The sequence below is a fragment of the Sparus aurata genome, chromosome 13, assembly GCF_900880675.1.
Source record: "Sparus aurata chromosome 13, fSpaAur1.1, whole genome shotgun sequence".
NCBI lineage: Eukaryota > Metazoa > Chordata > Actinopteri > Spariformes > Sparidae > Sparus > Sparus aurata.
In genome coordinates, this window is record NC_044199.1 from 1185492 (window position 1) to 1205998 (window position 20507).

General features: G+C 41.6%; 1 protein-coding gene across 2 annotated transcripts; it reads right to left on the reverse strand.

The window, feature by feature from the left end:
• Window positions 1–793: 793 nt before the first annotated feature.
• On the reverse strand, window positions 794–14199 carry LOC115593707 (uncharacterized). Of its 2 annotated transcripts, XM_030437305.1 has the most exons (9): window positions 14132–14199; window positions 13654–13695; window positions 10861–10967; window positions 7862–8109; window positions 6376–7298; window positions 5723–5768; window positions 4517–4670; window positions 4292–4426; window positions 794–994 (listed from the first exon to the last, which is right to left on the reverse strand). In XM_030437305.1, the coding sequence occupies exons 4-8, from the start codon at window positions 8052–8054 to the stop codon at window positions 4294–4296; spliced, it is 1449 nt and encodes a 482-aa protein (XP_030293165.1). In that variant the 5' UTR covers window positions 8055–8109; window positions 10861–10967; window positions 13654–13695; window positions 14132–14199; the 3' UTR covers window positions 794–994; window positions 4292–4293. The 2 variants fall into 2 exon arrangements, with proteins under 2 accessions (XP_030293165.1, XP_030293166.1); XM_030437306.1 differs by lacking the exon at window positions 14132–14199 and having other exon boundaries at window positions 13654–13870.
• Window positions 14200–20507: the final 6308 nt, after the last annotated feature.

Here is a 20507-nt window from a genome sequence, read left to right on the forward strand (position 1 = left end):
GCCACGGGCTTTCCAACGCACTTGGAATGGAGTCTCTATCTCCTTCCTGTCCGGAGATATGGCCGTTTTGAAATTTGGGAAAATTGGCAAATTTCACTAAGTGTCACAGCCAAAATGAAAATTTCTGAAACTTGGTAGGAGCGCGTTTTGGGCCGCGTAGAGTCGGCCTATGTCAGTCCCGTCTTGATGGGAGCAACTTTGGGCCAAAGTGTTTGGAAACGCTGTGCAATGTGTCTGACTGTATAGTCTGGCCCGTGCTGAAGCCGTACATGTCCTTGGTTCCCTCCTAGCCCCTTCTTATCCGGAGTTATAACCGTTTGAAGAGAAGTGAAAGTACACTGTCAGAAATGTTTCCGTAAAATAACAGTAAAAGTACTGGCAGCTCATTACACAGGACTTTGACCATTAATTAAAAAACGGAATTTTGCCATTAATTAACCGGCCTTAAAAAACAGAATTTTACTGTCAATTAACAATAAACTACAGGCAAAATAATAGGACATTTTCAGTTATTTAATGGTTTATCTCTTGTGAAATAGCAAGATATTTGTGGTCATTTAATGGTGTTTTTATAGTGGAAAAACAGGTCATTTTCTGTTATTAAATGGTGTATTTATAGTGAAATAAAACCTTTTCTGTAAATCTAATTTCAGTAATTTACTGAACATTTACTGTAAAAAAACAGGACATTATCCAGTTTAAATTGGTCTATTAAGACCATTTTATACTGGATAATGTCCTGTTTTTTTGGGGGTTTTTTTTATATAAAAAACAAAACAAAAACAGGCAGCCATTGGTTATTTAATGGTTTATTTTTTAGATAAATCATCACATCAGCAGTGCACATAAAATAGCTAGACTACATGTTTCTCTGTCGAACCCAAGAGAGTGAGAGACTGGCAAAAAAATAAAACAGAGCTTGAGCGTCTGTCCAAGGAGGACAGCAGCAGGGCCAGGCTGCCTGCTGGAGGGAGGAAGATGGCTGGTGAGGAACCTGAGATAAACATGCGGGGATGAGTTATCAGCAAACGGTCATGTCAAAGCGGATTTGCATAATTCGCGAGGGTCACATTTTCATATCGTAAAATCCGGATTTCCGGAAAAATCACATGCCTGCATATGGTAAAAAACTAGTCAATACTGTATGCTATAGACAAAGGAGTGATAATAATAGTATTAGCCTATTATCACTCCTTTATCTATTTAGCATACAGTATTAACAGTATACAGTAAATGCTTTGAATTCCTTTGATATTACTGTGCAGTATTCTTAGCAAACTGGATCGCAGCAGATGATGGAAGGCTTACGGTGGCCGGGAGGTGCAAACCAAAATTACAAAATGTGAAACAAATTTACATTTCAGAAAACAAATATACATTTCAGAAAACAAATTTACATGATACAAAACACTTTTACAAACGCCGAAACAAATTTACATTTCAGAAAACAAAATTACATTTCAGAAAACAAATTTACATTTCAGGAAACAAATCAACATGATACAAAACACTTTTACAAACACCGAAACAAATTTACATTTCAGAAAACAAATTTACATTTCAGGAAACAAATCAACATGATACAAAACACTTTTACAAACACCGAAACAAATTTACATTTCAGAAAACAAATTTACATTTCAGGAAACAAATCAACATGATACAAAACACTTTTACAAACACCGAAACAAATTTACATTTCAGAAAACAAATTTACATTTCAGGAAACAAATTAACAAGATACAAAATACTTTTACAAATGCCGAAACAAATTTACAAGTGGTGAAACACTTTTACAAGTCCCAAAACAAATTTACAAATAAACATCAACCGGAAAGGGAATGTACCAACAACACGCCTGACTCATTAATCAAAATATTACTCCGCCAGTCTGTGGCAATAGTGTATCCATCTCCATGGCAACATAGTAACTGTCGGAGCTGGTACGGCTTGAAATCCAAACTTTCTGCCGTAAAATATGCAGAGGAAAAGTCGGGAGAAGCAGTCGCTAGACTTTTCTCTGTCGACCTCAAGAGAGTGAGAGATTGGCGATAAAAAAAAAACGGAGCTGTCGGAGGAGGACAGCAGCAGGGCCAGGCTGCCTGCTGGAGGGAGGAAGAAGGAGCCTGAGATAAACATGCGGGAACGAGTTATCAGCAAACGGCCACGCCACGAGAGAGTGTCCCACAAAATGATCAGGGTGATGGAGAAACAAATGTACGCCATCGTGAGTGACAGCAGAGATGAGGAATTATCTGCGAGTGCTGGTCGGCTGAATTGTTTCCTCCACCGCAACAACTTCAGTTGCAGAAAACAACTATTACCCAGCAGGATGCCAGAGAATTCACAGAGAAGCTGTGAAGTTTGTGATATTATCATCCCAGATTTTTGAGAGGAAGGAATTAAAAGCATGTCCCAAATTGCCCCCTGGTCCCAAATAAACGCCTTGTCTGTTCAGTGATTGAAACAAATAGATGCCCCGACTATTATTTATTTTCCCTTCAGTGTGAAAGACACTCGTACGTTGTAATCGTGGACATGATGTCATGGTTACACGGTGTTCACATCAGGAGTAGAGGAGTAATCCTTTCTGCGATATAACCCGGCTCCATTCAGTTTGCTTTTCAGAGACCTCAAGCTGATGTGAACACTGTGTAAACATGACATCATGTCCACGATTACAGCGTATGAGTGTCCCTCATTAAAATATTTTATGCACTGCTGCAGCAAATCTGGTCCATCGATCTAACCCACAAGCAGCACTGAAGTGCTCAAATGAAGTTAAAGCACACCCTCGAGGGTAATATTGCGATTATACAACTAATACCAACACAAATAAAATGTATAATCAAAATATATCCATGTTGATGGACAATTTGCTCTCAAATTGTAAAGGTTTTTGCGAGTGTGCGTCGCGTTTCCATGGAAACACATGGGGTCTGACTAATAACTGAAACAAAATCAGTCACGTCAGTTGACTCAAATGTGTAATGGAACGTAGTTTACTACTCCAGCAAATAATCCAACCCTTAGTAACGACCCAGCAACTGAAAGGATTTTCTAATCCCAGAAGAGTGAAGTCTGAGCTGACGTTAATGTTTTATCGCGATCTCGGAATGTCCTGAACTAAATCAATACTGCACAGATAAACAGAAAAGGCTTATTTTTATCGCCCAAGATATAACAAAGATGTTGATTATTTTTTTCTTTTATATTCTTTATAGAACGTTTTCACCGCGGCCACAGTAGTGTCTCTCACACTGAAGGGAAAATAAATAATAGTCGGGGCATTTATTTGTTTCAATCACTGAACAGACAAGGCGTTTATTTGGGACCAGGGGGCAATTTGGGACATGCGTTTAATTCCTTCCTCTCAAAAATCTGGGATGATAATATCACAAACTTCACAGCTTCTCTGTGAATTCTCTGGCATCCTGCTGGGTAATAGTTGTTTTCTGCAACTGAAGTTGTTGCGGTGGAGGAAACGATTCAGCCGACCAGCACTCGCAGGTAAATTCCTCATCTCTGCTGTCACTCACGATGGCGTACATTTGTTTCTCCATCGCCCTGATCATTTTGTGGGACACTCTCTCGTGGCGTGGCCGTTTGCTGATAACTCTTTCCCGCATGTTGATCTCAGGCTCCTTCTTCCTCCCTCCAGCAGGCAGCCTGGCCCTGCTGCTGTCCTCCTCCGACAGCTCCGTTTTTTTTTTTATCGCCAATCTCTCACTCTCTTGGGGTCGACAGAGAAAAGTCTAGCGACTGCTTCTCCCGACTTTTCCTCTGCATATTTTACGGCAGAAAGTTTGGATTTCAAGCCGTACCAGCTCCGACAGTTACTATGTTGCCATGGAGATGGATACACTATTGCCACAGACTGGCGGAGTAATATTTTGAGTAATGAGTCAGGCGTGCTGTCATGCTGATTTGAGCACGGTCAAAATGTCTTGTTAAACAATCAGATCGCTTAGTCGGAACTACTTCAGGTTCAACCCCGGAGTTGGTACATTCCCTTTCCGGTTGATGTTTATTTGTAAATTTGTTTCGGCGTTTGTAAAAGTGTTTTGTATCATGTAAATTTGTTTTCTGAAATGTAAATTTGTTTTCTGAAATGTAGATTTGTTTCACATTTTGTAATTTTGGTTTGCACCTCCCGGCCACCGTAAGGCTCATTACAACAAGGCTTTAATTTTTAAGGGACTTGAAACTTGATTTAGACTCGTGACCAAAGATTTGAGTGAGACAGACAAGAGAGAGAGTGTGTTAGTAACAAAGAAGAGTGTGTAATAACCTTTATATCTTCCAAGGATTTGTAAAGTCGTTCAGATCCGACAGGAATCGCAGCAGTTTAGGGGGGACATTATACTGTTTGGCACCTTTTTTTTCTGCCTTTGATCCTCTCTCTGGATTGATACCCAGCAGGCTCCTGTGGCAAACACAAAATGTATCATGCCACTTGGTATTGCAACATTAAGTACAGTACAGTACACGATATATGGGCATTGCCAAAACATACCTCTGGATGAACTCCAGTGTCAGGGCTGCTTCTTTTGGGTATTTTATGTTTAACACATAAAAGATGCTGAACATACAGCTGAAGGCCACCAGTGGACAGCTAATGATCTTGTTAAAAATAACCTGATCCACTGCCAGCTTGTACTGTCCTTCATCTGCAAAATACAATACAAAAAGACAACACACATTTTATGTGCAGAGATGCATGTTACTATAGACTGAATTTGAAAAACTTATATTGCTCAATTTGAATGACATGAAGCAAATCTGAATTGCCATAACTGAATAAGGTTTCAGAGCAAATGAATTCTGTTTAAAAATTATGCTATTCAGATAAATTTTTCCAAATGCAGTTATTGCAGTTCACCGATTAAAGTGAAACTCTCGCCAAAAAGCAACCAAGACTTATTTGGGATTGAATATGAGTCAAACCTTCGTGTGACAGCATAATTTGGACGAAAGAGGCACTTTTAAGATTTACCGTAGTTTTGGTTTTGGGCATGTTAATTTTGAAACGGAGTACATGGGGCAGGACATGCTAGCATCAAAATCTTATAAGCACTAACACTAAGAAGGCTCGACACAACATGAAACGTTGCTCGTAGCATCACCAGGGTCTCTACTCATGAACAAGAGCATTGAGAACATTGTGTACATAGAGTTTATGAAAAAGAAGGTTTTTGAACTACTCACGTTAGCTGCTGCACCTCCTGCGCGTTGCCGTCAGGCAGGCAAAAAGTGTCGATCCCCGAGTGTGATCGGACAGGCAGGAGAGTAATGGTGAACCGCTCCTCAAGCATGCCTGTCCGGTCGCACTCGGGGATCGACGTTCTCAATGCTCTTGTTCATGAGTAGAGACCCTGGTGATGCTACGAGCAAAGTTTCATGTTGTGTCGAGCCTTCTTAGTGTTCTAAAAATAGAGATTTTGATGCTAGCATATCATGCCCCATGCACTCCCGTTCAAAATTAACGAGCCCAAAACCAAAACTACGGTAAATCTTAAAAGTGTCTCTTTAGTCCTAATTATGCTTTCACACGAAGGTTCGACTCATATTCAATCCCAAATCAAGCCTTGGTTGCTCTTTGGCGAGAGTTTCACTTTAAATTTCAAATTACGTGATTCACATTCAGTTTTTTGATATAAGTATTTAAGATGAGCAATGAAATAAACAGCCTATACAACACCTATACTGTAAACATACTTACCTACGATGATGATACATGGCGTGCTTGGCAGTTCTCTTGAGGCATCCTGTTGTAAGTGAAGACAGAATGGTCATATGGTAAATAAACACTCTCATAGGGCGTACTCCGTGCAGTGCATACTGGATTCTTGAAGACACTGTCGAAACCACATCAAGCTTCTTTTAAAGGTAGGGTTGGCGAGCCTGGAAAAACAGTACTAGCTACATTTTGAAAACATACAAGTCAAAAGTCCCAGCCCCTTTCCTCAGACTTCTCTCTGAAACCATGACTTTCCCGTTTGCGGACAAAGGTGAAGACTCTGGTCATGCACATGGGAGGAGGGAGAGAGACGGCAGCTTGATTTGGCGTAGACAGAACTAGACATGAAGGCATCTGATTGGTTTTTCCTTTTTAGAGTAAAAAGCATGGATTGGTCAGAGTTTTGTCAGTCCTGCAGCTGCCACAGAGATCTGATTATTTTTGTTCCTTTTTCTGAATACATAAGGTATTGATAACTCTCAGGATAGAAGGACCATTTCTCCCAGTATAACAAATCATGTATCTCTCAACAGGATTAACAACTATAACTTTAATGCTTAAGAGTGGTAACATGGTTATCTAGCTTCCCCTTCTTCTGTATCTAAAATAAATTAGGTTATGTATGCTGTACTCACTTCTTGGTTTAGTAGCAACACGTTTGGATCCTCTCCAAGGTACTTGATCAGGCCCCAGAGGAGGTTCAATGGGTCTGCTGTAACTCCCGTGATTCCCTTGCTAACAAGGAACTCAGTGATGGTCTTGCCCTTCTCCTCAATCTGGTTCAGCAGTTTCGTCTGGACAGGAAATCCGATCAACTTCTCTGTGTGGTCGAGTAGATGGGTGGCTTCAAACAAGTACGGCCATTCTTCCATGACTTTGATTACGTTGTCTTGGTTATTCAGAGTGATGCGTTGGGCGCTGTATGTTTCTGACATTACCCTCTTTATGTCAATCTCAGATAGAAGATTTTCTTTATATGCATCTTGCAGCATTTTCTTTTTTTCTTCATCATCAGAGCCATTTGGTGCCACAGGTTGCCAGTTACTGCAGCCATAATAGTCTGATGACTTGAGTTTTTTCTTAGGTCTTCCTTCAGAGCTAGTGCTGACACCGTACTGCCGTCTGACATTCTCTACTCGGTTCTCCATTTGTACCACGAGGGATGCAAAACCTTGACCCACTACATTTGTCCCGCACTTATCTAAGAAGGAATCCGGGTATCTCTCAACCAGCTGTTGTGCAACCTGCTTCAACTTGCTTCTGCCTGGCCTGATGTCAGAAGCCATCATGTCTTCCATGATGATCCTAATCATGTGTCTTCTATCTTTTGGTTGTGGTCTCCTCCTCTCCTTCAGTGCAGTCATCATTTTAACTGGGAACTTCTGCCATGGGATTTGAAACTTCTCTGTATGTGTCATAGTTGATGTTCCCATCATGTGTGTTGTAGCTGGTGTCTCATTCATATGTGTTGTAGCTGGTGTCCCATTCATGTGTGTCGTAGCTGTTAGTGTCCCAATCGGATGCTCGGTGGAACTGGATCCACTGGGAACTGGACCAACTGGAGGAGAAGAGAAGAACATTATTTTTACTATATTCAAGCAGCCCTACTACTTGTGAGGCAGACTCAACCCAGTTTTGGCATTTTGTGAGAGAGTGTGTGAGTGTGTGAGAGAGAGTGTGAGAATTTGTGTGAGTGTGTGAGAGAGAGTGTGAGAATTTGTGTGAGTGTGTGAGAGAGAGTGTGAGAATTTGTGTGAGTGAGTGAGAGAGAGTGTGAGAATTTGTGTGAGTGTGTGAGAGAGAGTGTGAGAATTTGTGTGAGTGAGTGAGAGAGTGTGAGAATTTGTGTGAGTGAGTGAGAGAGAGTGTGAGAATTTGTGTGAGTGTGTGAGAGAGATTGTGAGAATTTGTGTGAGTGAGTGAGTGAGTGAGGGAGTGACGGAGTGAGAGTGTGTGAGGGAGTGTGTGTGTTCGTTTAACATACATGTTTCAATTTGGGAGAGGGAGAGAGGAAATGCACGGACAAGGGGCGGGGGGCAGACTGACAGAGATAGCCAGACACAAGAGAGGGGAGACAGACAGACAGACAGACAGACAGACAAACCAACAGAAACAAAGTACCTGAGCAGAATGCATTGATCAGCCGCCTGGACTGTATTGGTGGCAAAATCCCATCCAAGTCTTCCGCTTTTAAAAACGTACAGTCGTCAAGATTTGTGACTCCAAGGTCCATCAACTTTGTGATAACAATGTCCACTTGCTCTTCTTCCAGTGAAAGCAGTGTTCTTCTGATCGTGTGCCTTACATGCTCCATGGTGGACTGTGTTTAAGTACAAACAGCTGCCTGCCACCTCTATGGTAATGCCTGACTGGAAAGTAATCAAGAAGCTCATCAATTCTTTTGCAAGTAAAAGGACCCCCCACACTCTCTACTTCAAAAACACCACGATCTGGATCAAGGCTTGCACTTTTCTGTCTAAGCACAAGGAGCACTGACTTTTCTTCTTTCACCACAATGCATGCAATCAGCCCGACAGTTACATTTCCAAGTTCACAGCTCAAAATGACAAGCATATCATTTGCATAACATGTGCCTCGTACAGTAATTCTGTCTGTCACAACTGCATTTGAATGTGAGACATTAAACTCTGTCAATGCACCCTTAACCTGACTATCATACAAGTGTGAGTAAAACCTTGTACAGTCAGACATGATCAACTCAGGGCAGAACACATTGCCACAGCTTTGGTAGGCCTGCAGTAGCTGATGCCTCTCTGAGAGGGATTTTGAGATGTTCATGAAGTTTTTACTTGCTCGAATACACCTCTTAAAATAGCTGTGCTTGCTCTCGAATCTCATTGTCCATGTGCGAATTAAAGGTCCAAACTGTAGTGTGAGATCTGCGTAATGTAAGAGATAATGGTGTTTGGGTCTTAGCTGTGTAAGAGGGAAGAGGATATATCTCGTTTCCAGGTACTCCTCAATAAGCACCTTCATGTATGCAACCTGTGACTCTGATAGTGTGGGAGCACACACGAGCTCAACCACCTGTCTCAGAAGCAGTATGAGTTGCCAGACCTCATCCTTGCGGTCTCTGACTCTGTCATCTAACAGTATTGGTAAATGTCTAAGCAGCCACCAGTTTTGGGCAGCATGCCCGCCAAGTTTTGTCCCACTGGTAGGTAAAACATTGGCCTTGTTCTTACTCTCTCCTTTGAAGGTCACAATCCTGCTGTTAAGTACATCATAACTGAACCATTTCCTTGTTTTTACTAGGAACTGCAAGTACATCGCCAAATCATAGTCAACTATGCCCTCAAATAAATCATGGGCAAGGCAAGGTGGGAGTCCTGGTGCACAAACATGGAAATGTGTGAGCTTGTTGAGAACACTGTTTGACTTGATGCCTTGATGCATTTTCAGATCGGGGTTATTTTGCAACTCTTGCAATGATTCACTGTAACTAGCTGGTGTTCTCTCAGTGGCTGTAGAAAGAGGATTTCTTTGAAAGTCCGCTTTTCTGACATGACAATTCCTACAAAAATATTCTGATCTGCTAAAGTTTTCGGTAAATCCTCCAAGATAGTGGGACCCAAGATTGTCTCCTATAACACAGGCGATACTGCCTCTGAAGGTTTTCCCTTCAACACAAATGCCTGTTGTCTCCAAGTCACCCAAGTCTGACATCAAAGTGTCAAAAACTGTGTCAGGTCCAAACCATTTACAGTCCCTCTCCAAACAAAGTAATACCAGCTGGATAGAATCAACAGTGGATCTGTTATGGGCATAGACATTAGCTAGACTGTAGTACACCGCAAGAACTTTATGCTTTTGCCTGGCAGACCCCAAGGGGTTAGCAACTTCAAAAGCATCTTGAAACAGCATGACCTGAAGAGTGTGCGGATCAGATGAAAACAAAACATTTGATTTGATGACATGCCCATCTCCAATATCATGTAGCACGTTTTCATTGGCAGGTATGGGATGTAGCACTTGATGCCGCACACCTTCATTTGCCAAGAGAGCTTTTAAGCTTTGTAAGATGGGAACATAATGAAAATGTCGTTGTTTGCCAGTGTCATCACGGCCTAAATGTATCTGTACAGGTTCAACTAAGTTGAACTCTTTCCTGTAATACTGAAGTCTTCTGTGGTGTGTGGTTAAGCTGCCATTATTTGTATGTAGTGTGTTCTGCATTGGGCTTTGCTCATATACATGTTGCCCTAGATTTTGTAAAGCCTCATCAGGTACGCCATATTTTTGGAGACCTCTTGAAAACAAATCCATAGTAAACTCATGCTGGATGTCCTGAAGCACTCTCATTTCACTTGCAATCTTTGAGATTGTAGATGCCGGGACAAGATACTTGGCTTGTAAGCCAAGAAAAAAAAGAGCCATGTTTTCGGTGTATCTATCCTCGGCTGACCCTGGGCTAGTATCTCTATCTTGCTGCCCTGCTGCACTCTCTCCATCATCATGGTGAATTTCATCATCAATATATGACCCTGGCCCATTATCAGAATCAGTATGTACATACTCTGTCTCACTGATATGACCTTGACAAATATGTGTAACATCACACTGCTTATGACATCTTGACAAATGAGATGTAAAAGTAGATATGATTTTAAAGGTCTTTCCACATCCACTATAAGGACATGTCACTTCAAGACCCTCTTTCATATGAAACTTAAGATGAGCTACAAGACATTTTATGCTTCCACACTCTTTGCCACAAAATTCCCAAGAACACTTCAACTGTACAGATATGTTACGATTAAAAGACTGTTTCCTCCCCTCATGGTGATTTCTGGTCAAGTGCACATTAAAGGAATTGTAAGAGGTAAAGCTTCTTCCACAATCTGGAAAACCACAAGGAAAAACTGCCCGGCTAATGTTTCTATGGGTCCTGCAATGTTTTAAATAGGCAGACACTGAGGCACATGTGAACTCACAGATACCACAATGAAGTGTCATAGCAAGTGTAAAAAAAAAAAAAAAAAAAAAAAGAATGATATCCAAGGTAGTGTCAATGGTAGAGTCCAAAACCTGTTCACTCCATTATTCAAAAAGAAAAAAGTAATAATAATGTGGAAAGATCCTCGTATTCCATATGGTACCTGCACTGAGGCACAATGGATTGGCTTCTGGGGTGCCACGTGGTTTAGCCGTCCAAAGAACTTTTGCACACTGACAGGTGGCAGGTTTGTGTTGGGTAGATGTTCACCTGAAAACAAGTACAGTAATTTTAGCCAACAAATATTTTCATATTTGAATTGAAAACACTGATATTGGCTTTATTGAACACAGACTATTACATTTTTTTCCCAAAACTGCACCAGGTTTTTTTAATTGCAAAAAAAAGTGTTCCAGGTTACTTGAAATGAATTGCAGCATATTAGGGTTTCACCAATGTTGTTTCTTTCACCTTCTCCCTTATTTTCCGCCCCGAAACTGCATCAGATTATGGCAAAATTCAAGATTAATTGAACTTTTTTACGTAAATTATGAGTAATGAACAATTATCTGAAAAGAAAAAAACAAGAAAATACTGCACTGGCTGCAAAGAAAAATATTTTAAATAAATAAATTAGAAAATAAATACATTTTTATAAAAATTTGCACAATATAACATTATGCTCTGCTCTGATGCCAGTCGGATATTCAGTAGTAAAAATGAGTGCCGTATTCTGTCCGGACTATATTTGGCACTGGAGTATTAGTCACATCTGTCAATAAATACGCCATGATGAGGAAAAAAACATACAGGTCGCGCAGGTCTAGGGCTGGGCAATATGGCCTAAAAATTGAATCTCTGATTTTTTCACACCAAACTCGATTTAAGATTTTAAGCGATTTTTTTTATCCTTCTCAAGAACAAATTTCAAATTACAAAGAAATTATTAAAAGCATTGCATTTTATTTCAATGCTATGATTCTAAACAAATTTGCCATGCTGTTGTAAGAGTGCAGCTTGAAACTCATTTGAAAAAATAAATAAAAGTGCATCCTTTTAAAAGGAATGTGTCCCTTATTGATAAAATGCTTTTGTAAACATATTTAACATGTCAGATTGCTTGCTATTATAAAAACAGATCAGTTTCCATATTGGTATTGATAAAGTGTTAACATAAGTTTTATTAAATACTTTATTTTACAAAAGGTGCCTTTTGTTTCCAAATAGTATATTATATCCCTGAAGATATGTAAACTTAATTAAACATCTGCATGCATTCCATAGTAAACACTGCATGCTGGTAGATGTACAGGACATGAGATGTGTGCTTGCTTTGTTTTTAACACATTTTTGGCCAGGAGGATGAGCCTGTCTGCTTCCTCTGGCTTGAGACATAATGACCCGTTGTGGCTTTGTAGCACAAACCTGGGGTCGAACATTTTTAGCGTGTGGATGAACCTCCACCATATCTTTAGCGATATGCAACGTGACTGCATCTGTAACAACTGTCCACCGGGACCCTTTCTTCTCATACTGGACACAATGATTAAATGATTCCTCTAATGTTAGCTGCTGTATAGCAGGTATTTGTGGGCTGCTGCGGTCTTCTCGTAGTGAACAAGTGTCCCACTGTGATACATGCGTCTGTTTGAGAGGCTGAAATAAATGTCGGTCTGCTGTCTTTAGTCACAACAGCCTTTGAACAAACTTTGCAGCTGACCGTGGTTTGTTTGGGCTACGACGCTACAAAACCAAACTACTAACGAGACGGTGTCGTGTTAGGAACGAGCTCGCTGCACGTTGTTGATTTTGTGTATCAGTGGAAAGTCAATGCTGGGGGCGGAGCAGACTATGAACTACGGGAACCCATGAGGAGTGGCGGCGGAGCAAGTTAAGTAAAAACACGATTTTCATTTTTTTTAAATCGTCCTAAACCAAAAACTCGAATTAATCGATTTTGCCGATTTATCGCCCAGCCCTACGTTGGTCTATAAGTCGCATTTATTTTTGAGACATTCAATTAATAGCCAGGTCTCATATAATGGCCAGGGCTTTGTGTGCACAAACAAATAAAGGCTGGAACTAAGCAACCCACTACAAACTGGGTTAAAAAAAGAAAAAAGGATAAAGAAAAACAACTCAGTCCTGGAACAAACTGATGGGGATTTGATCCGAAACTCCTTCAACTTGTGTGGACTGTCTGTTAAGACTTACAGGTGTGAAGCTGACCTCATCCTCTGCTTCAGAGAGGGACAGCCTTGCACTGTCGGACCTGGGTCTCTGCTCCATGTCCGGAGCCAGAGACAGAGACAGACCAGCGCACGTTGTGAAAATACTCTGAACTGACTCGAATGGCAGTGAAGCGCTACGGCGCAATGGAGACAGAGACCCAGGTCTGACAGCGCAGCAAGAGAACTGCATGTGACGAGGATGAAGATGAGCTACTGAATGAGGAAGGATTTAGAAATAAAAGTCTCCCTGCCGTCTTCTTGTGGTCATAGATGACATAGCGTATATTTTTGATATACAAGTCGCTTCTAAATATAGGTCGCTAGGCCAGTAAAACTATACTAAAAAAAGCGCGACTTATAGTCCGGAAAATATGGCAACGTTAGTGTTCCTTTACACTACTGACGTATTTTTATTTTCTTGTTTAAGGCTGCTATGTTATTTAACTTAACGTCAGCTGAGGCTGCACAATCTTTACCCGTCTGCTCCGGTGAAATAAAGCCATATTTCCGCGGTCAATAGGTCAAAATGAAAATGTAATGTGTCAACAACGGGACAACAGGCAGCTAACAGACCAACCTAGCTAAAGCTAACGTAGCTAGCTAGTCGCGAGACCATAGTAAAATACTTTAGCGAACGTTTACTCTGATCTACTAACATGAACCTTTATATAATATAACAGCCTATGTATTTAATATTACTTTGAAAGTTCAATCTATTGGCTTACCTTGAGGTGAAGTGAAGAGGGCCGAGTGAGACCTTGACGGACCTGCGTTGACAGACGCACAGTGAGTGAGGAGGCGGTTGAGTTATGACGTCACGTGCGGTTGACAGAAAATACTGTAAATTATACTGTAAACTCAGATGATGACCAACTGACGAGCGATCTCTATCACGACAGACAGGCTCATATAACGTTACAAAGCGGCTGTTTCTAATCTTGCAAACAATTAATTCATTTATCTTTTTCTAAATTTAAAATAATTAAACCAAGTGTTTTAATTTACAATAGAGTATAACTAACGTTAGACTAACGTTGCGAGCTACCGTTGGTGCTAGCAAACATATACGTTAACGTGATATCTGAGCCGTATTTTGACCAGAATATAACTTTTCCAACTCCTTTAGACCTACTGTTAATAAAACAGTTGCTTTATTATTGATTGATTTCTACTGTATTGTTAATTAATTATTTTTTTCCTTACCACGAACGAAATGCAGACCCTTGCAAACAATGACCGCCAAGAGAGGTTGGTTGGGAGATCAAAATCCCATAATGCAATTCGGGATGTAAATTTACAGAAATAAACCTGTGAATCCCATTAATGGACAATATCTGTTAAAATGTACAATCATTCAACTGTTAATACACAGATTTTTCTTACAGTGTAGCTTGAAATATGCCCAAGTGTTTGAGGCATGCGCCGGCTCCTTCAAACGGCCGTATCTCTGTCCAGGAACGTCTGACAGAGCTGAGACCTGTCGGCTTTTGTTCGTCTCGTCGAGACCTTTCCATAGACACCAGGACCGCCCCAGTTGGACCAGCGGTTCCGGAGATATGAACTTAAGAAGGTACTGATTTTGTCCGACTTATGTCTTCCGATAACTTTTGATAGGAACCTCGTAGAGACAGGGGACTTGTTGCGTTGGATTCAGCGTTGAATTCTCTTGCAGATAGACTACTCACTTGTCAAATTTGGACAACTAAAAATTTTGATCTTTTTCAGAAATTTCACTAAGTGTCAGACTCCAAGACATTCTTCCAGAAACTGTCTAGGACCATGTTTCAGGCCATTTGGAGCCTATAGAGACCTATAAAAAGACTGAAAAGTACCAACCTTTTATACAAATTTGCCAAAGTGAGATACCTAGGGTTGGGGATAGCAGATAGACTACTCACTTGTCAAATTTGGACAACTAAAAATTTCGATCTTTTTCAGAAATTTCACTAAGTGTCAGACTCCAAGACATTCTTCCAGAAACTGTCTACGACCACGTTTCAGGCCATTTGGAGCCTATAGAGACCTATAAAAAGACTGAAAAGTACCAACTTTTTACACAAATCTGCCAAAGTGAGATACCAAGGGTTGGTCACATCCCCCGACTGGTTGGGGTAAGAGAACATGGCATGGCCAGTCATCACTCATGACATGTGTCGGGTTAGGGTTAGGGTTAGGAGAGCGGGACTGAGCCTGCTCCCAAAAGGGAACAGGAGGTGCACGGTCCTTCCCTCGGATGCACTCATCACCCCGGTCCCACCTGCTGATGTTTGGGTAGGGCTGGAGAGGCCGCCGGCCTTTCCTGCCATGGCGGACCACCGTCCACCCTCCCTGCTGACTTCCCATCCCTTGTGGGTAAGTAGAGCGGGACTGAGCCTGCTCCCAAAAGGGAACAGGAGGTGCACGGTCCTTCCCTCGGATGCACTCATCACCCCGGTCCCACCTGCTGATGTTTGGGTAGGGCTGGAGAGGCCGCCGGCCTTTCCTGCCATGGCGGACCACCGTCCACCCTCCCTGCTGACTTCCCATCCCTTGTGGGTAAGTAGAGCGGGACTGAGCCTGCTCCCAAAAGGGAACAGGAGGTGCACGGTCCTTCCCTCGGATGCACTCATCACCCCGGTCCCACCTGCTGATGTTTGGGTAGGGCTGGAGAGGCCGCCGGCCTTTCCTGCCATGGCGGACCACCGTCCACCCTCCCTGCTGACTTCCCATCCCTTGTGGGTAAGTAGAGCGGGACTGAGCCTGCTCCCAAAAGGGAACAGGAGGTGCACGGTCCTTCCCTCGGATGCACTCATCACCCCGGTCCCACCTGCTGATGGTTGGGTAGGGCTGGAGAGGCCGCCGGCCTTTCCTGCCATGGCGGACCACCGTCCACCCTCCCTGCTGACTTCCCATCCCTTGTGGGTAAGTGTTGTTTTCTTTTTTTCACGGTGTATTTATTTAATAATGTATTTTTTATCTAGGTTTGTATTTATTTATTATGAAATTAAAGTTTATATGAAGTATAATGAATTGTTTTTTAAGGAAGAAAATAATGTGTGCTTTTGGGCAACGTTTCAACCCGTAAATGGGTCTTCTTCAGGCCAAGCACACAAAAAAATGACTGATAGTTTGACTTCTCACAGAGCTTCTTCTCTTTTGCAGGTCAGATTCTGAATGAGCTCCTGCTCTTCAGTGACTCCTTTTATACTCCTGGCTCCTCCCCCTCTCCCCGGTACGGATGGCTCCACTCTGCAGGTACGTATGACTTGTTTTTTAAGGTAAATTGTAAATAATCAATATGTTTAAAAGGTAAGTATTTATTTTGGTTTTTAAATTTTAAAGGGGGTATTTATTAATTGTTGCTTTAAATGGTTTTTAAAGGTAAGTGGTACTAATGATCTACGGTAGGAATGTATTGTGGTTTTTAAAGTTTAAAGGGCCAATATGAAATGTTTTTTGTAACTGTTTTTAAGGAAATGGAATTATTTATTTATATCTTGTGCTTTTAAGGTGTATTATTTATTGTTTTGACTTGTTTTTGAGGTATGTAGTCTACTGTCCGTATGAATTTGTCAACCATGCAGGTGAGTATGAATAGATTTTGAGATTTAAAAGGATGAGTATGAATTGTTTTTTATTGGTGTATTTTAAAGTTTAAAGGGGTAATAGGAATTGTTGTTATTGATTGTTTTTCCAGGTAAGTAGCAACAATACGTATGAATTGGTATAATTGTAAAGGGTAAGTATGAATTTTTGTATATAGTTGTCTTTTTAAAGTTTAAAGGGGCAATATGAATTGTTTGTGATTGTTTTTAAGTGACTACGGTACCTATGGATTGGACTTCAGCTAAACAGGTGAGTATAATTTGGTTTTTAAATTTTAAAGGGTGAGTATGGATTGTTGTTTATTGGTGTTTTTAAACTTTAAAGCGTAGATGGAATCCGTTATTTGTGCTTATTTTAGCTTACGTGGCTACAGTGTATCTGCAGGTGAGTATGAAATTCTTTTTAAATGACTATTGTTAAGGTAAATGAACTTAATTATATGTTATATATGTTAATTTATAAATGCCAATCATTAGGGTTTTGTTTAATTAGGGTTTTAGGATTGGGGATATTGTTTTAGAGGGTTTTTAAACCAAGTATCAATTAACATTATGAAATTATGAGGGTTAGGGTTAGGGGAAATAGGGATGAGTGCCACCCTGGAGGTGCCCGGTCATTAAGGTTCCCGGGGTCCTAGAGTGAAAAGAGTCATATATTCGGAAACCGCAGGCCCCCCCGAGGCCGCTGGTGGCTTCGGATTTGGAATCGGAGTTCGGGAAGTTGGCGAAAAAACAATGGCCTGCCGGTCATTAATGTTCCCGGCCGGTCCAGTGAACGAGACTTTGCCTACCCCCCCAAATGTGGCCCCTGGCTGTCCGAAACAGTTGGAATTAAGTCTCTATCTCATTCCGTTCCGGAGATATTGCGATTTTAAAATCCGGCCACAGGCGGTCTTTCGGACGTTCCCGTGCGGAGAAAAGGCGATTTCAAAGGTCTTCGGCCGGCCGACTTTTGGTGCCCGGTCATTAATGTTCCCGGCCGGTCCAGTGAACGAGACTTTGCCTACCCCCCCAAATGTGGCCAGGGGCTTTCCAACGCACTTGGAATGGAGTCTCTATCTCCTTCCGTTCCGGAGATATCGCGATTTTAAAGGTCGGCGGCCGGCCGACTTTGGCTGCCCGGTCATTAATGTTCCCGGCCGGTCCAGTGAACGAGACTTTGGCTACCCCCCCAAATGTTGCCACGGGCTTTCCAACGCACTTGGAATGGAGTCTCTATCTCCTTCCTGTCCGGAGATATGGCCGTTTTGAAATTTGGGAAAATTGCCAAATTTCACTAAGTGTCACAGCCAAAATGAAAATTTCTGAAACTTGGTAGGAGCGCGTTTTGGGCCGCGTAGAGTCAGCCTATGTCAGTCCCGTCTTGATGGGAGCAACTTTGGGCCAAAGTGTTTGGAAACGCTGTGCAATGTGTCTGACTGTATAGTCTGGCCCGTGCTGAAGCCGTACATGTCCTTGGTTCCCTCCTAGCCCCTTCTTATCCGGAGTTATAACCGTTTGAAGAGAAGTGAAAGTAGCTTGAAATATGCCCAAGTGTTTGAGGCATGCGCCGGCTCCTTCAAACGGCCGTATCTCGGTCCAGGAACGTCTGACAGAGCTGAGACCTGTCGGCTTTTGTTCGTCTCGTCGAGACCTTTCCATAGACACCAGGACCGCCCCAGTTGGACCAGCGGTCCCGGAGATATGAACTTAAGAAGGTACTGATTTTGTCCGACTTATGTCTTCCGATAACTTTTGATAGGAACCTCGTAGAGACAGGGGACTTGTTGCGTTGGATTCAGCGTTGAATTCTCTTGCAGATAGACTACTCACTTGTCAAATTTGGACAACTAAAAATTTTGATCTTTTTCAGAAATTTCACTAAGTGTCAGACTCCAAGACATTCTTCCAGAAACTGTCTAGGACCACGTTTCAGGCCATTTGGAGCCTATAGAGACCTATAAAAAGACTGAAAAGTACCAACTTTTTACAGAAATCTGCCAAAGTGAGATACCTAGGGTTGGTGATAGCAGATAGACTACTCACTTGTCAAATTTGGACAACTAAAAATTTCGATCTTTTTCAGAAATTGCACTAAGTGTCAGACTCCAAGACATTCTTCCAGAAACTGTCTAGGACCACGTTTCAGGCCATTTGGAGCCTATAGAGACCTATAAAAAGACTGAAAAGTACCAACTTTTTACAGAAATCTGCCAAAGTGAGATACCTAGGGTTGGTCACATCCCCCGACTGGTTGGGGTAAGAGAACATGGCATGGCCAGTCATCACTCATGACACGTGTTGGGTTGGGGGTTAGGGTTAAGGTTAGGGGTCAGGGTTAGGTGAGGAGAAAGAGCTGGGCACCACCATGTGGTCGCCCAGAATGCACGGTCCTTCACATGGCTGACCAGCCCCAATCCCCATCATCATCCATTTGTGTTTTTGTTTGTTCGCGGTGTATTTAGATAATAATTTATAATTTCTAGTTGGGTTTATATGTATCTTAAAGTAAAGTTTATATCAAGTATTATTTTTACCGCTTATTCTGTTTTTGTGTTTTTATTTTTCCATTTTTTTGGTCTTTTTTATTATATATAGTTTGGCGTTACGTAGTTTTCATAATTCCCTCCCATATTTGTTTTTTGGTTAACCTTTTGTTTTTCTATGTGTCCTGCAGGTGGCGCGCGCGACGTTTCGTCCAACTAGGACTTCTTCAGGCTTTGGCCATCCTACAGGTGAATCCCATCAATGCTGGGGAGATGCTGCTCCTCCAAAGCTTTCTGCCAAACTGAATTCCTCTTGCTCTCTGTCTCCCTTTTATACTCTACCATGATCTCTTAGTTTAGGCTCTCCAATTAAATGTTGTTACATATCCCATGAATTTACTTGTATTTGTGTTTAAACTTATTAGTGTTTAGCTTATTTATATAACTTATTTGTATTTTAACTAGTTTGTTTTTAATGTATTTATACTGTAGCCTATTTGCTTTTAAACCAATTTGTTTTTGTATGAATTTATTGTGTCTGTATCGTATTTATTCTGTAACGTATTTGTTTTTAACTTGTTTTTAATTGAATAAATTATATTCCCCTATGAATTTGTCTATTGTATTTATTATAATGAATTTATTTACCCTATGAATTTGTCTATCAATTGTATTTATTATAATGAATTTATTTACCCTATTATCCTTTTTCCTTTACCCTTTTCATTTCCCTTCCCATTACCTGTCTTCCATCCTTTATCCGTAACCGGTCCCTAAACGTTCGTACCACGTGTATCTTACTTTGCCTTTATTTGTTTTGTTTGTTGGCTATACACGGTATCTAAATTACGACCTCTTGAGTCAATTTACGGGCTACGATCAGGGTTTGGAGTCAGGGTTTGGTTGGGGAACTAAATTAGGCTTAGATTTGGGATTAGGGGTAGATGAGGAGAAAGAGCTGGGCACCACCATGTGGCAGGGTTAGGGTTAGGACGTGTGTTAGCCCGTCCCCCCTGTTGAGGGCCGGGAAAAACTCGGGCCCCCCCTCCGGTTCCCCTCCCTCCCCGGTCCCATGATGGCCAAGCCTGGCCTTGATCTCGTTGGGGTCGATTATCATATGTTCGCTCGCGGGAGCGACCCCGTCTCCCCCGGCGAACTATTTGCCAACCACCATCTCCTCCGGCAAAAGCCATCGTAGGATGATGGTGTAGCGTAGTTTTTAAATTTTTAGTTTAAATAATGTAAATGTTGTAAATGAAATAGTTATGTAAATAAAATTGTTTTTGTAAAAATAAATTGAAGTAATGAAATAAACAACTCAAAAACGCCCTAAAAAATAAGGGTTGCGATTGAAAAACAAAAGAAAAGCGTGCCCGTCGACGTTTCGGCCCCGGCTTGGGCCTTCTTCAGGCTGGGCACGTTAGCACAAATTTCTCAAAGAGGACCACTCTCTGTGCTTGTCCTTTGAGCTCCAAACGAAAAGTGAGCAGGCTCCACCCTCTCCTGCTATTTATACCCCTCCCTTCTTGT